The 15,926-nt window shown below is 39.8% G+C and overlaps 1 protein-coding gene across 3 annotated transcripts in view; it reads left to right on the forward strand.

Moving 5' to 3' along the window:
- The window catches only part of RGL1 (ral guanine nucleotide dissociation stimulator like 1), a 211,255-nt gene that overhangs the window by 128,697 nt on the left and 66,632 nt on the right, over positions 1-15,926 (forward strand). For all 3 annotated transcript variants that reach the window (XM_019738703.3, XM_019738870.3, XM_019738786.3), the window contains one exon: positions 8,933-9,141. In XM_019738703.3, coding sequence (XP_019594262.3) covers positions 8,933-9,141 — 209 coding nt within the window. The remainder of the gene's footprint in view (positions 1-8,932; positions 9,142-15,926) is intronic.

Genomic DNA, 15,926 nt, shown 5'->3' on the forward strand with positions numbered 1-15,926 from the left:
ACAGGGAATGGAGTCAATGGAATTGTAACAGCTATATATGATGTCAGAGGGGTGGTAGATTTGGGGGAGGGGGGTTATCACTTTGTGAGGGGTGTAAATGTCTAAGTAGTACATTGTTTTGTACACCTGAAACTAACAAAAAAAAAAAGAGAAGGTGGGGAGAAAGATGTCAGTTGTTTTGAAAGAATTTACACTGGCTACAGATAAAGGGGGTGGGTGGGAGAAGGTGAAGCAGGGCTAGTTCTGGGCCAGAGGTGCAGAGTCCGTGGGGAAGAAGTGTTTGCTCCTTTGGAAAGTTCATGTGTAAGCAAGAAGCAGAGGCTCCTGGGGTTCCGTGGCCCTGGCTGTTCTCTCGCTTAGATAATTACAGAAATAAGCACCTGAAAGTTAATTCAAAGTTCCAGCGTACACTCAGGAATGGCAGCAATCTTATTCGCTGGCCCCCCAGTGATGAACAGTGTAACTGTCCCATGTTTCATTCTCCGGCCCGCTGTACTTTAATATAGAACATCTCAGAATATTTTTTCTTGTCAAGATGTATTCCAGATAAACGAATTGTTTCTTCATACCTTGCCCTAGATTTGCTCAGCCTGAGTATGCTGAGAGACACCAGCCTGCTCTGTCGGTCAGCAGGGCTATGATGTGGGCACATTACCTGTGCCAAATGGAGCACCGAGGGATAGAGTGCTCGCCCTGTGTCCCAGAGCTCTGCGGCAACTCTGCAGTGAAATTTCACATTTGAATTTAAACGTCCACGTAGACTTTAGAAATTTAGTTTTGGAGGGGAAAGGGAACAGTCTGGACAGAATAATTCCTGGAATCCTGAAATCCAGGGGAGCCATGATTTTACTGGCATTTTGATGATGGGGCTTTGATTTTTATGCTTAATCATTATGATAATAGGTGATAATAATAGCGTGAACTAACTGTTTACTTTGCTTAAAACTGAACTAATCCCTTAGGAAAGGGGGGAGGATAAGAGATTTCTTAATGTGGTGTATGGAGCAAGACTCAAACTGGTGATTAAGTCTGGAAACCTCAGGCCGACGCCACCCACTGCCTTCCCTCTCTCTACCTCCCCTCACCCCCCAAGGATTGGTGCCGGGGCCCTTTAAATCTCACAAGGAGCTAGAACCCCATGGAACTGTCTGTGGGATTTATGATGGGCTGGGAAAGCTTCTGGGCCAGTGGGGAAGCCTTTCCATTCATAGCAGGCTTCATTCACAGAGAATATTAGGTCACACAGACACTCACTACCCCCTGCTGACCTTTTCAGACAGAGGTTGGCTGGGCTGCGCAAAAACAGAATGGATTCCAGAAAGCCAGGGCACCTGTTAACCTGTGACCTCAGGATATGAAGACCTGGGGCAGTTGAGGCTCTGACTGAGAGAGAGAGAGAGAGAGAGGAGGGACTTGTAAATTTTGCCAGTTCACTCTGGAGACCAAATTGTATGCGATGTTATTTGGCAGATGCCACAGTGACTATTTTCGTTCAAACCTCTCTCCCCCCATGTAACTCTGACTCCTTGAACTACTCAAAATAGCATGTGGTTTCCTCATTTTATAAAGTGGATGGCCAAGACAGTGAAATTTGAAGTTATTGCCGTAGGTCCCATAGTAAATTGGCCTCAGAAATGGAAATGGAACCCAGGTTAATTCATAATATCTCAATCATTAGCCTTCTGAACTTCAAGCAGAAAGGTAGCATGTAAAAGTGAAATTATTTTTTTTGAGGAATGTTGTCAGCAAACTCCCTGAAATCCACTTAAGTTTTGAACCTGCCTCCTTGAAGACTTTGGGATCCTTAAAGGACCAGAATGTCAGAAGTAGGGATTCGTGTCACAGAAGATTGAGTCTGTTATGGATGCACATCGGACCCAGCAGATTCACAGCCAGGAGGGCTGCTATTTTTGAGGCGATGGAAAACACAACTTCCTGTTTCCCCAGGGAGAGTTCCTGGACTCTCTGGGGGAGGTCTAGGAAGCCCTGCTGTGACAGGATGGTGGAGGGGGCTGGGATTTCTGTGATAGAACACTGCCTGTGGTTTGTTATTACAGCTTCTGTAGCATTTTCCTGAGGATGAGGGGTCCTCTTCATGAAACCTGACCACATTCTAATGTGTGGCTTCCAACAAAGTCAACTCTTGGCGATCTTGTAATGTTTTCTTTTTCTTTTCTTTTCTTTTCTTTTCTTTTCTTTTCTTTTCTTTTCTTTTCTTTTCTTTTCTTTTCTTTTCTTTTATTGGGGAAGGGGAACAGGACTTTATTGGGGTATGGTGTGTACTTCCAGGACTTTTTCCAAGTCAAGCTGTTGTCCTTTCAATCTTAGATGTGGAGGGTGCTGTTCAGCTTCAAGTTGTCCTTTCAGTCTTAGTTGTGGAGGGCACAGCTCAGCTCCAGGTCCAGTTGCCATTGCTAGTTGCAGGGGGCACAGCCCACCATCCCATCCCCTGTGGGAGTTGAACCGGCAACCTGATGGTTGAGAGGACACATTCCAACCAACTGAGCCATCCGGGAGGCAGCTCAGCTCAAGGTGCCGTGTTCAGTCTTAGTTGCAGGGGGCCGAGCCCACCATCTCTTGCGGGACTCGAGGAGTTGAACTGGCAACCTTGTGGTTGAGAGCCCACTGGCCCATGTGGGAATTGAACCGGCAGCCTTCGGAGTTAGGAGCACAGAGCTCCAACCGCCGGAGCCACCAGGCCGGCCCGATCTTGTAATGTTTTTAAAGCTCATTCATTTATCATAAACACGTTCCTCTACCTCTACATAACTACCTGTTTCTTAGTTCAGAGGCATAATTTTCTATCTTCTATGAGGTCAAAGTTCACAGTGACAATACAGATCCCTTCACGGGAGTGAACACAGAATGAGAAAGACGTTCAATCAGCATGAAGGCCTGTCTGTCTTGCATGTACCATTGACATCATGTGAGAGGGACTCCTGGGTAACCGTGTGCTGATAAACCAGCTCTCCAGAAGAACAGCCCCGACTTGCAGCCAATTTGCCCATTTCCATTGTGTAAATATTTCCACCACGGCTGAATTCATGATACCAACATGAGGTCATTGAACTCGGAAGGAGTGTGCACAGCTGGCTCTTGAAGGCGGTACAAGCTGGCTCCACACACCGCTCGCCAGACCTTGATATGTTTTCAAATGAGATGGAAGGTGCCTATGTTGGCATATGTACGAATCTGTAGTGAAGATTTCTTCTGGGTCCTCTGCCCAGAAATGCCACCACAGATCAGGCAATGTGTAACTATGCCACACGCAGAGGTGCTTCTTCCAAGAGCCTGATATCTTTACTCTTGGAGCCCTGTTCATTTTGGAATTCTTCCAATTGCCATCCTTGGCCCGCTCTTCCTGTTCTACACATGCTGCCTGGAAAAAGGCAGCCATTTTAATTGATGTACCTTCGACATATTTCCATCTTAGACCCCTCTCCCCCGTTTTAGATTCTAATTACCCATTGGATCGTTCCATTGGAAAATCCCAAGGCTAATTCAAGTTCCATATTTCTAAAGTGCAATTCAGTACCTCTGTCCCACAAAACCTGCTTTCCCCCCCCTCAGTTTTATTCCATATGGGTCGCCCCATTATCTTGCCAGTCATCCACTCAGAAATTAGGTAAAGATTCTCGGTTCTTTCTTTTCCTTCATCTTCATCCTCTGCATCCAATTGATCACTAAGCCTTGACCATTCCTGAATATTTCCTAAGTACGGTCACCACCCATCACTTCCTCTGTCCCTATTACCTACCATTGCACAAGGTAAGTAAGGCCTTTACAGTCCGCTTATCTGGCGTATCAACAACTTCCCCACTGATTGTCTCAGCTTCCCATCAGATCTGCCCTCCGAACTCGATTTCTCTGGCCTTGCTTAAACCTGTAGGAAATGGAGTCTCAGCTCCTTGAGGTTTGACCTGGGTCCTCCACGTCAGGTAGTCCCCTGCTGACTCTCTAACCAAGCTGTCATTCCCTTTGTCATATTGCTCCTGCAACCACGTTTCCCCCTCACCTGCTACCTCCTCCCAACACTGGTAACTCCCACTCATGATTCAAAACCCAGTGTAAGCACCACCTACTCAGGAAGCCTTTTCTGATGCTGCCTCTGTGCTGGGTCCCTCTGGGTTCTTCCACGATATCTGCTATCTCTCCACCATTTTACTCACACTGAATTTTGATGCTTTCTTTGTGTCTGTTTCCTCCACCATATTGAACAACTGCATTCTATTTATCTTTGTATCTCTGCTGTCTTCACAGTACCCAACACATAGTACTATTGAGCTAATGTGTGGCTGAATAAGTAGATGAATACAGGAACGAGAGAGCCATTCTGTGCCCTTTGTATGCACTTAGCACGGAGTTGCCAGATTTACCAAATAAAACCACTGGAGGCCAAGTTAAATTTGAAATTCAGATAAACAACAAATAATTTTTCAGTATGAGTAGGTCCTAAATACTTCATGGGACATATGTATACGCCCAACTTATTCGATTATTTGTTGTTTACCTGAAATTAAAATTTAACTGGGTGTCCTGGCAGCCCTAACCTAGTAAAAAATGAGTTCACACCCAAAGTTGAGGTTCATACAATGCAGAAGCATATACTGAGCTTGACATCACATGCCCTAGGGTTTTATAGAGACTCGGCCTTATATTATAGAGACTTGGCCTTATGTCTCTGGGCTGTAACGTAACTAGTTCCCTAGATTCCGATGCACTAGCTTTGCCATAATGCTTTGCTGTGTACCATTGCATACATGTATTTTTTCTTTGCATGGTAAGGACATTGAATCTATACATATTTGGGCAATGTGGACAGATGATCAGAGCTTATTTGTGAGTCACCTCATGGCATTTCCTATACGATGGTAGTTTCTCGTTGCCATTCGGTTGTTGCAAAAGTAATTGCAGTTGTTGCAATTATTTTTAACCTTTTAAACCGCAATTCCTTTTGAACCGACCTCATAGATTGTGGTTGTAGGGCATTCGAAAAGGGAGTATAAAATGTGTCTTTGGTCTTCTGGGCTGAATGTAAGAGATATAGTAAGGTGTACCTTCTGAAAGTCTATAAAACCTTGGATATGGGCGTTAGATTTTCATAGGAAGTTAAGACTGGAATAGTGCTCACTATTTACTTTGCTGAGGCCAGGATGCCCGAGAACTGGTGTATTAGGACTGAGCATGACTTGGAGAGGACGTCATACTGTCTCCAGGCTAATGAGGTTGTTTACTCAGCACGCTCCCTCATAACGTGTCAGATGACTGAAGTATGATTCTGATTGAAGGGAAAAAAAAAATTTTTTTTTTTCCAATTAGAAAACACCCAAGTTGTTAACAGTTTATGTTTTAGTCGATGAAAGACTGCATTTCTCCATGACTGGAAACAGACTTGAAATAGGGCACATTTCATTTCTCACATTCTCTTTCTCCTGTCCCCTCCATGGCAAAATTGGTAAGTATGGAAATTCCTCAGCTAGGCTAGTTGGACAGAGTTTTCGATATTGACCCCGTAGGAGTCAGACATGTTCTCTTAGGGAAAGCTGAATTCTAATGGCAGAAAGATTGGCCAGAAAAACAGTCATGAAACATTCTTGTGGCCTCAGTATCATGATCTTGTCAGTAAAGCGATGGTCTCTGATTAAATCCAGATTGCACTGTTTCCTGTTAGCGTGCTAACCCAGAGGGCAGGCTCAGCCCTCCACGTCTTGCCTCGAACTCTGGGTTATTAAACACTTGTCTGCCAGGGCTCTCTCCCCACTTTTCTTTTCAACTAAAATTCAAAGATATTGAGCTATTACAAACAAAAAAAGAAAAAGATCCTAAAGTCTCTTAAAAGGATTATGCAGCTTTTGAATATTTTGCTGCAAAAATGAAACTAAAATTTTAGCTTCTCCACTCTGACCATAAGGCAGAGCATATTTCTTTTTGTTTCACTCTTGTATGATTTTATGTGAAAATAACTCCAGTAATACGCAGATCACTTTTAAGCTGTTGTTTTATATATATAAAAAAAGGACTTTATTTGAGTGTTGGTAAATGAGAACCTATCTTCAAAAACCTGGCCTCCCCCTTGCTATAGCAAGTCAATATTAGGGTGCTTAGCAAAAGTGCAGAAGATGACATTGAGCGAATATTCTACACCTTAACATGCCGTGTTAATTTGGGGGAGAATGATTTTAGGCACCAGACTAGTTTCTATACTTTGTATTGTCTTTGATGCTCACTCATTGCTCTTTGAGAATGATTTTTTAAAATCTACATCTTCAAAGTATTTTGTTAGCCGTTCTGTTAGCTCAAAAATGGTTCTTCCTAATTTACAGATGCAAACACTGAGGAGGAAAAACCATTCAAGGGACTTATGGGGATCAAGCATGCATCTTGAGGTTCTTTTCAGAGGAGACTGAAAGGAAGCGACTGGGTTAATAAGCGCCATGGTTTCCTTCCCAGGGGAGAGTGTGGCTTCCTGCCAAATCCGCTTTCTGGCAGGAAAAGGGACCCACTTCATCAGGTCCTTTGACAGGCATTTTTCTCTGTTTGAATTTTTGGCCACATCAATGCTCAGTGAAAAAAATCAGTTCTTTTAAATAGTGATTACTTTCAATAAGAAAAGATTTAAAGTGGAATTTGCATTGTGAGTAAAATAAGAATCATCAAATTACAGAATTATTTGCTGAGGGGTCCCTGACATTGTCACAAGGTAAGGAAGCTTGATTGAGAATTAGAGCTTGAATATTCCTGTAGACTGAGAAGCCATTCCTTTCGTTGTTGTTAATATGTGACATTGAAGTATATTTTTCTGATGACCACTTTTTAATGTGATCGGGATAATAATTATTTTGACCAGGTTTTTTGAAACGACAAAGTAAAACACACCAAGCATCCCTAAATTTATATATATATAGACGTTAGAAGGTAAAAGTTAACATTATATTTTGTAAATCTTGATTTTTCTTGTTTTTTAAGCGAAACGTGGCAAATGGGAATCAAGTTTTAAATGCATCGTGGTGAACTTAAGTAAGCTAACATTTTCCAAACTTTGTTCATTCTGATATTCGGCAAGATGCTCTGAGACTAAAGGGAGATCCATTTGGAAATGTCATATACCACATCCTTCTCCTGGAGTTTCATAACATATTATCATGTTAAAGACTTTAAGAGATTCTAAAGTAACATGTTTGACTTTAACTTGTCATTTCCAAACTCGAGCACAGCACCTTTTGTTTTGGAATTAATGTTTTACTGCACAAACTTGGGGCAACACTGTTCCAAGCAGTTAACAAAGCAATTAGACTTTGGAACAATATATCTTTTTCATTTATTGTTCCCGGTTAAAGTTAACTGAGGCTCCTAGGAGACAGATGGGTACTATTAGGCCTGTTCTAAAACTACACAGAAGTGATAAAAACAGTTATTAGGCCATGATCTGATCAACAGCCCTAACAGGCCTAAAGAAACATGGGGTATTTTGCCTGAACCTGACTCCTCTCCTTAATAAACTAAAAGCACCTTTCAAAATTAAATAAACAAAAAAAAAGTTATCAACCATAGACACTGGAGTCTTTATATTACTTTCTCTTAGCAGTTAGACATGGTGACATTAAGCTACTAGAACCCCCTTCTGAAAGCGTTTGCCCCCCACCTTGGTCTTATAGAAAGATGTCTCCCCCTCTCACTTCTTTCCAGTGCTTTAACTTCTCACAGGCCAGGTGAAGAAAAAGCAAGCATGTTACTCCATAAGCACAGTATCATCATTTAGAGATGCCGTTCTCTCTTTTCTGCCCCTCTTCTTTAATTTTCACCTGTCTGATTTTTTTGCAATTTAGGAAAATATGGTATGAAACAATTTAAACTTAAAATTCAGAGAAATTGCCTGGTGGTTCTTTGCATCGCTTAGAATGATCATTTGCTTTAGAAAAAGATCCTCTGGGTAGGTCACTTCCTTCGTGCTTATGAAGGACAAGTTCAACTTTGAAAACTGCATCTCTGTATAATCTGTTAGGCAGAAAACTATTGCAGAATGTAAGGCACACCTGTATTTTTCTTCCATCTAATTCTCTTCTCTCATCTTCAGTTTTTAAGCTTTACAGATTTTTATCACTAATCACTTCTTAAGTATTCTGGTTTATGTCCCCAAGGTGCAGTTATACGTACCAATATTATTCACCATTTCATTCTCATGCTACTTGCTTTTCATGAGCACATGTCTTCTCTTATACATTGCAAGTTTCCAGAAGGCAGGGGTCATTCACTCACCCACCCTTTCCGTCATTCCCCAGAGGTTAGCCCAGAGCTGCTTGGTATAACCACTTCTCAGTCAACTCTGTTGATTGCTGATGATACTGAAATCAGAAAGTATAATGCTTTCCACAGGCTGAAGACCGTCAGATCAGGGTTCGATCTCCCTAGATTTCCATGGAGAACATATTCTTGCCATGGCTGATTTTTCAAGCTATCAGTATGATGTCAACCGGTGCACACACATCCTAAAAATTCAACAATCAGCTCTCCAAAGCCTGTATGAGTTGGCTGCAGCACACCACCATGGGAGCTATCTTTAAGAATGAGTTTGAAAACTTACCATGGAACAATCCAAAGGAAACGATTGATAACATTTACTAAACGCAATCCTGGGGTTATAAAAACATCCTTGATAAAATGTGCCAGCAACCTAGTTCTTGATGGGATAGTAAATAGAAGCAAATGTGACCATGATGAAGTAATACCTCTACTTCTAGAGAGGAAGGGACCCCCCCCCCCACTACAATCACTCCACTCTGCTACACTCACAAGCGAGTGGAAGGCCTTATGTGACTTGCAGGGAAGTCAGAGCAAGGCAAAGCCTGACACGCTATGCTTCTGCTGTCCTGATGTTTCGGTTTTACTTTAGGGAATCATTTCTCCTGATCTTGATCATGAATTTATTGTACAGGTGGAAGGGGACCAGCTGCCTCCAGGACATACAGTCAGTCAGTATGAGACCTGTAAGATCAGGACCATAAAAGCTGGCACCTTGGAGAAGCTTGTGGAGAACCTGCTGACAGCCTTTGGGGACAATGACTTTACCTATATCAGCATCTTCCTGTCAACGTACAGAGGCTTTGCCTCCACTAAAGAAGTGCTGGAACTGCTGCTGGACAGGTAAGGATGTAAAGGTGTGCGAGCGGTGACAGGAATTTAAGGCTGTTTGCAGGATGAAGGCAGGAGACGGAATGACCTGTACGTGTATGAGAGAGGTGTGTGAGGGTTAGATGGAAGGAATGACCTTTGGAACAAATGGCACAAAGAATATTCAGGAGCCATTTTATAGTCTTATTTCTGATAAAGATAGCGCATTAAAAAAAATCTATGAAAGAGTTCATACATACCATAAATCTAGACTCAATTGTTTATAGATTTCAGTTACTATTTGCCACCCTAAATTTTTCCCCATATTTTTGTAATTTTATATAATTCCAGTAAATAATTAGCCAGGACTCTTATCAGGGTGTTGTGAGAATTAGATATGCTAATACCGTATTTCCCCGAAAATAAGACCTAGCCGGACAATCAGGTCTAATGCATCTTTTGGAGCAAAAATTAATATAAGACCAGGTCTTATTTTACAACCTAGTCTTATTTTACTATAATATAAAACTGGGTCTTATATAATATAATATAATATAATATAATATAATATAATATAATATAATATAGTAATACCAGGTCTTATATTGATTTTTGCTCCAAAAGACGCATTAGAGCTGATTGTCTGGCGAGGTCTTATTTTTGGAGAAACACGGTATGTGTGAAGTATGGAGCTCAGCATTAGTTCCATAGGAAGGAGCTAACGAACGGTGGCTACAATAATGATGACAATGATGGTAACTGTCAATAGTCACCGTTTGTCGGCTGCTTTATGATTTGCACATAAATATCATCCTCGATCTATGTTGTGAGATCACATGTTACATATAGTAGAGCAGTGCACATCCTAATTCACACATCGATAATTATATTTCTCCCCTTGTTTTTGTTTTATTTGTAATTAAACTTGGTCTTTTAAAAATTATTATTCAATTGATATTGGAAGGAGGAAAACTGTAAGCCAAACAGTTGTTTTAGAATCATGAGGCTTCTCATCCAAATCTTTGTATTCTGGGGTTTCCTGCGTCAGAAAGGAAATGAGATAGAATGTTTTTGTTGCAGTTGTTGAATACTGATTTTTAATTAGATTTTTTTTTCTTAAATTTTGAAAGTAATATGTGCTCATGTTAAAAATTCTTATACTATAGGAAGGCATAAAAAAAATACTAATCTTTTCTCATATTCCTACCTTTTCCCAAATAACTTTTATTCAGTTTTTAAAAATATATGGAAGTAGAAAGAAAGAAAAAAAAAGACCGTAATCTAATTAGGCAGATAACACACATTAACATTTTAAAAATAGAAGTAATCCATGTATGTAGTGGAAAATTCAAACAATTCAGAAGATTATAAAAATAAAAGTAAAAATTTTCTTTTCTCTAAGTCCCATTGCTCCTAGGTAGTCACTGTAAATTATTCCTTTTGTATTCTTCCCCAAATTTTCTGGATACACACACACACATAGACACACACACACACACATTTATATAACTATATAGTTATATACTATGTATGTGATATTTGTTTATATATGATATTTATTATATATCTCATATATACTAATATATGCTATGAATAGAATCATAGTATATGGTCTGTTCTGCAACTTTCTTTTTTACTTATCTGTGTATCTTGGAGTTTTTATTCATTAAGGGAATTAACATATGTTAAGGGCTTATTAGAACAGTGGCTGGCATTTTGCAAGCTCAAGAAACATGTTATTGTTATTTCAAAATCAGCACAGGTAGATAGATTTACCATATATTTTCTAGTGGCTTTATAGTATTTATTGAACTTATTATTTTAGATGGACCATTAAGCTCTCTCCAGTTCTTTAATTTGTTTTTTGAATTTTTAAACAATGCTGCAAAGAGTGCCTTTGAATATGTATCTTCTGGGTACTTGTTTGAGAATTCTACAGGTTAATTTCACAGAAGAGTGATTGGTCGGTCAAAATGTATAAGCATTGTACAATGTGAAAGATATTGCTACACTGCCCTCCCGAAAGCTGCACCATCCACACTCCTGTCCACAGAGAATGAGAGTGCCTCTTCCCTCACCTTCCCCACACGCCTGCCAACCGTGGATTTTGGCAGCTCTACCATGGAAACCACCTCTACCATGGTCTGTCCATTGAAAAATAGCTCATTGTTTTAAAATGTATGTTTCTTCCATTTATAAGTGAGGTTTAGTACCCTTTAAAATACTCATTGGGCATTTGTGTCTTCTGTGAACTCTTTTCATGTCCTTTACTTATTTTTATTTTGGGCCATTGCCATCTAATTATCAATCATCTAATGATAACCCTGTGTGTATTAACAAAATTAGTTTTTTGCTTATTATATGTTGGAAATACTTTTCCTGATTTGTCCCTTGGGTTTAAAAGTTGCTTATTAATATTCTTTTTTTATGGAGACATTGAAATATTTTTATGCAGTTTATCAGTTTTAAGAAAGGCCTTTAATAATCAAGTTTTATTCCAGTGTGAATAAGGTTATTGATAACATTAGGGTTTTCTCAAGGTCTTTTCCTCATAGATGCATATAGAGTGAAAGCATTTGAATTGTATGTCCATATTCAGGAATAGTCACAAAATGTCTCTCTTTTATCGTACATTATCTGGTTATGGTAACTCTGGACTTAGGAAGTTCTGTAGAGTTTTGCATAGCTGTACCTAAAATATTAAGCCTGGAGTATAAACCTGTGGGATTAGTGAGTCATTCCTTTCATAGTTTGTTTGCTTGTAGAATACCTCTCACCTATAAATAGAACCTGAAGAATTATGTGAATTTTCTCTTTTCTAATTTATATTTATAAAACGGATGCAGTATGCTAACTGTTGGGAGGCAGTGTGAGGAAAAAGGTCAAGTTTTCTTTGGAATGGGTGATGTCTTCTACTTCTGGGGTAACTGTATTGATAACAGGCCGCAGATGGCCACAGTTGGTAACAGTGCACGTGAATTCCAGCTGTTCATCACAAACTGTGGACATACACACAGGAACTCCAGTGTTTAGTCTGTGACGTGTGTACATCCAGCCTTTATTTAATGGTTCTAAAAAATCTTCTCTTTGTTCTTCCATAGTCGATAGACATTTTTGGATTTTTAAAATAGTAAGTAGATGAGAATTATTAAAGAACAGAATCAACATGAATTCAAATTACGTTGAATTCAAGACTGTCATTTAGGGTATAAGTGAAGGAAGAGTTAAGGTTTATCTCGAACTGTTCAGAAGGGCCCAGGTTTGGCTGTGAATTTAGTCTCATTGTATATTATTTTCTTGCTTCTGAAATGAGTGGAATCAGCAAATACTAAATGCGGATAAAATACCAGTGTTGCAAAACACCATATGGATGAAACAGAAACCGAAGACTTGGTTGGTTCTTATCCTTGTGGTGAATTTACCGTGAAGCCGCTGCTACTTAACCTCCAGGGACCCTCACTTTGCAGTACCCTCTGCATAATTAATATTCATATTCTTTTTCTTAGAGCGGACCCCTCAAATTACATATGCTGGCCCTGCAAAACTTGGATCCACCCTGAGAACTTAATATTTTACTGCAAAAGATAAGGCCTACATTTATAAAACAAGTAGAGAGCCGCTTAAGTTGGTGTCAAAATGAAATTCTGACGTGCTCTTCAGACGTTCAGAGAAGTAAATTTCGTTTATTTTGCTACCTCTGCAGAAATTTGGATTTGTCCCGATATGTACAGACTTCCACATGAATGTGGCTTCCTCGCTCCATTTCCTCCTCGCACTTAGATCTTGTGACCAGATGTGAATCTTTGTTTCATTTTAACCAAAATGCAAATTCTGTGCAACACTGGGTTCTTAAATTGATTTTGGGTAGTTTTAGTGTCTATGATTGGGAGGTAAGCCATTCAGTTGTACGAATTTACCTTTTCTGAAGATAAACTTGATACCCTATGTTCTTGTGAGGAAACTGTGGTAGACTTGTTTGTGAGTCTCTGGTGTAATTCAAAACAAAATGATTTCTGTCGCTTTCTTAATAGTAGATTGCTTGTCTTCTGTGAAATGGACACTGAGAAGTTATTGTAGGATGTGCTAATGCTGACCAGTCAAGAATGGAGTAAAGGTAGATGCTGCAGTATTTATTTCCCTCCAGAGAAAAACTTGTTTGAAGTCTAGCTTTGATTTTCCTTATGATTTCCAAACATGTGGCTTTTTTCTTATGGAACTGTTTGCTTTCTATGATTTTAAAAAAAATCTTTTTATCATTTTTTTTATTATTCTTATTATTACTCTGTTGATGTGAGTCTCTGTGATTGACCAGTAGGCCGCGGTTTGAAGCCCCAGGCGGTTAAGTCCCTGCGTTTGCTTTCTCCTGAACTTGTGATCATGAGTTCACAAGGAATCCTGTTTGCAGGGCTTCTCACCACGGCTCAGAGTTCATTCTAGGGCTCACTGGCTTCCTCTCAATCTAAGAGAAAGTTTTTGAATTGCGGTTTAGCTGTTTGTGTTGGGGCTTTGAGATTTTATCTTCTCTAACTTCAAACATACACTCCACTTAAAAATATATTCTTCCCACCATACTATTAAAAAAAGATGGGAGTTAAGTTCCCCTGAAAATACCCAACATCAAATGTAAGGAGAAACCTAACTCAGCCAGTGGTCCCCACTGAGAAGCAAGAAGTGTTTATATACAGATCTCTAGATTTTTCTTCAGACAGCTGTCACATTAGCTACTTTTGGGATATTTCTTGATCGTTCGTTGTCTGATCTGCATCTCTGATATCAGAAGTAAGCAAAATGCCAAGAACAAGCAGAATAGGGGCGAGCTAGGTCTCCAGAAACGTTTGCCAAGTCACTAATGGCGCTCAGATCACAGTTTGGAAAGGACTGAACAATAATCTGAATAACCCCTTCATTTCAAGTGAATTCCGCTAGTGGAGGACTTCTGGAGAGGATCAAGGTTGAAGCCACCCATAGACATTATGCTTTAAGACCAGTCTGGCTTGAATTTGCTCGCTTAGGTCACAGACAGGAGACTAATTCAGTGGGTCTTTGAACTTATTTTTTCTCCCCATGTTTGCTCACCCTGCGTTTTCACAGACTTTATCTCATTTAGTTCATTTATCATTACATTACTCCCATGTTTACAAATGTGAATATTGAGGCTCAGACACAGTCAGAAAGTGACAGAGCTGGAATTGAAACCTATCTCTTTCTGACTTGGAAGCTCTTTTCAAATGTACCATATCACTTCCTGTGACTTGTCAATGTCGTATTTGAAGGATGGGTGATTTGGGAATCACCTCAGCCATCCTTTTCTGTACTACCTCAATTGATTTTTCTTGCGAACTGCATTTCCTAGAGGGTTACTCCATTCACACAGTTGTGAGCAATTCATTTGCACATAATACTTCTAATTCATTTGTCTATTCAAACAATATTGACCAGATGTTTTATATGTACCATGTACTGTACAGTGCGCTATGTATAGAATGGTCGACAAACTGGTCATGACTCTTGCCCTCTTCATGTTGAATGGTTAGCAAGGGAGAGTAACATTAACTCAGCATACAAACAAATGTATACAATGAAAATTGATGCAGTTCTTGGGAGATAAGGGCTAGGTTCTCTGACAGACAATGGGAAAGGATTGGGGTGGGGGATTACACCCAAAGAAAACTGGAAGTTGACCAGTGATCTTAAGAGGTTAGATAGGTCATGGGCCATCAAAGGTCACCGTTGGATCTATGTGCCTGGAATGTTTCTGTTTATTTGATGTGCTCCGGCCAATGTCCTGACGTGAATCTGCCCCTTCCCAAAGAGGACTGTTCTTGAAGGATAGGGTTCTAGCAAATGAGAAGGTTTGGGAGGATTTATGCAAATCAATTACCATCATGGAGATGATAATCTCCAATCTATACCTTATGACACCTGGAGTAGTAACACCTCCTTATGTAAAAGATGGTGCACCCATAGCCCGCAAGAAATGGAACCACCATTTCTAGTGAAGCCAGACCCTCCGTGGCATAGAGAGGAGTTGATCAAATATGAAATGAAATGATTTCATTTATGTTCATACAGCTTGTTGTAAGTGCCAAATATACTTCCCTTTCCTTTCAGAGTTTTAGGATACTTTATGGGAGAAGCAATTTTCCTATCTTTCTTTTAGTCACGAGACTTATGTGTTGTGGTTAAGAGCATGGGCTGAGGAGTAAGAAAATGAATGTAATTCCACTTTTGCACCCCTTACGTGCTCTGCAGCGCGGAGCAAGTTACTTACTAGCTTCAGTTTCCTTAGCTGTAAAATCAGAATAGAAAATAACCCTAATCTGTAGGGTTATTATGAGGTTTAAATTTGTTGATGTAAAGTTCTTACTATCATGCCTGGCAAGTATTAAGTGGTTAAGTGATCACCATTAGTTTTTCTTTCTTGATGGCATGTACCACTGTTTGAAATTATCTTTCTTATTTGTCTTGCTTATTTTTTGACCGTCTCCCCAACTCAGAGACCATGGGTCTGTCTTGTTCACCTCTGAAACCTTGGAGAGGAACAGTACCTGGCAATAGGGTCTTAGGAATTATTTGTCTAACAAATAAGCGATGGTTATAATTATTCATGCCTATTATACGCACTTGCCTTGGAAGGTACAGCGGTGAACATTACCCAGCCTCTGCCTACTTTTAGTGGGAGAGACAAATAAATCTATAGACGTGTACCATTACTGTCAAGGCAGTGAGCACTTAATCTGTACCTTTTTTTTTTTTTTTTTTTTTAGAAAAATAAACTTTATTTTTAGGGAGTTTTTAGGCTCACAGCAAAATTGAGT

The sequence above is a fragment of the Rhinolophus sinicus genome, chromosome 11 (genome assembly GCF_057876585.1).
Source record: "Rhinolophus sinicus isolate RSI-liver-muscle chromosome 11, RSI-T2T, whole genome shotgun sequence".
Taxonomy (NCBI): domain Eukaryota; kingdom Metazoa; phylum Chordata; class Mammalia; order Chiroptera; family Rhinolophidae; genus Rhinolophus; species Rhinolophus sinicus.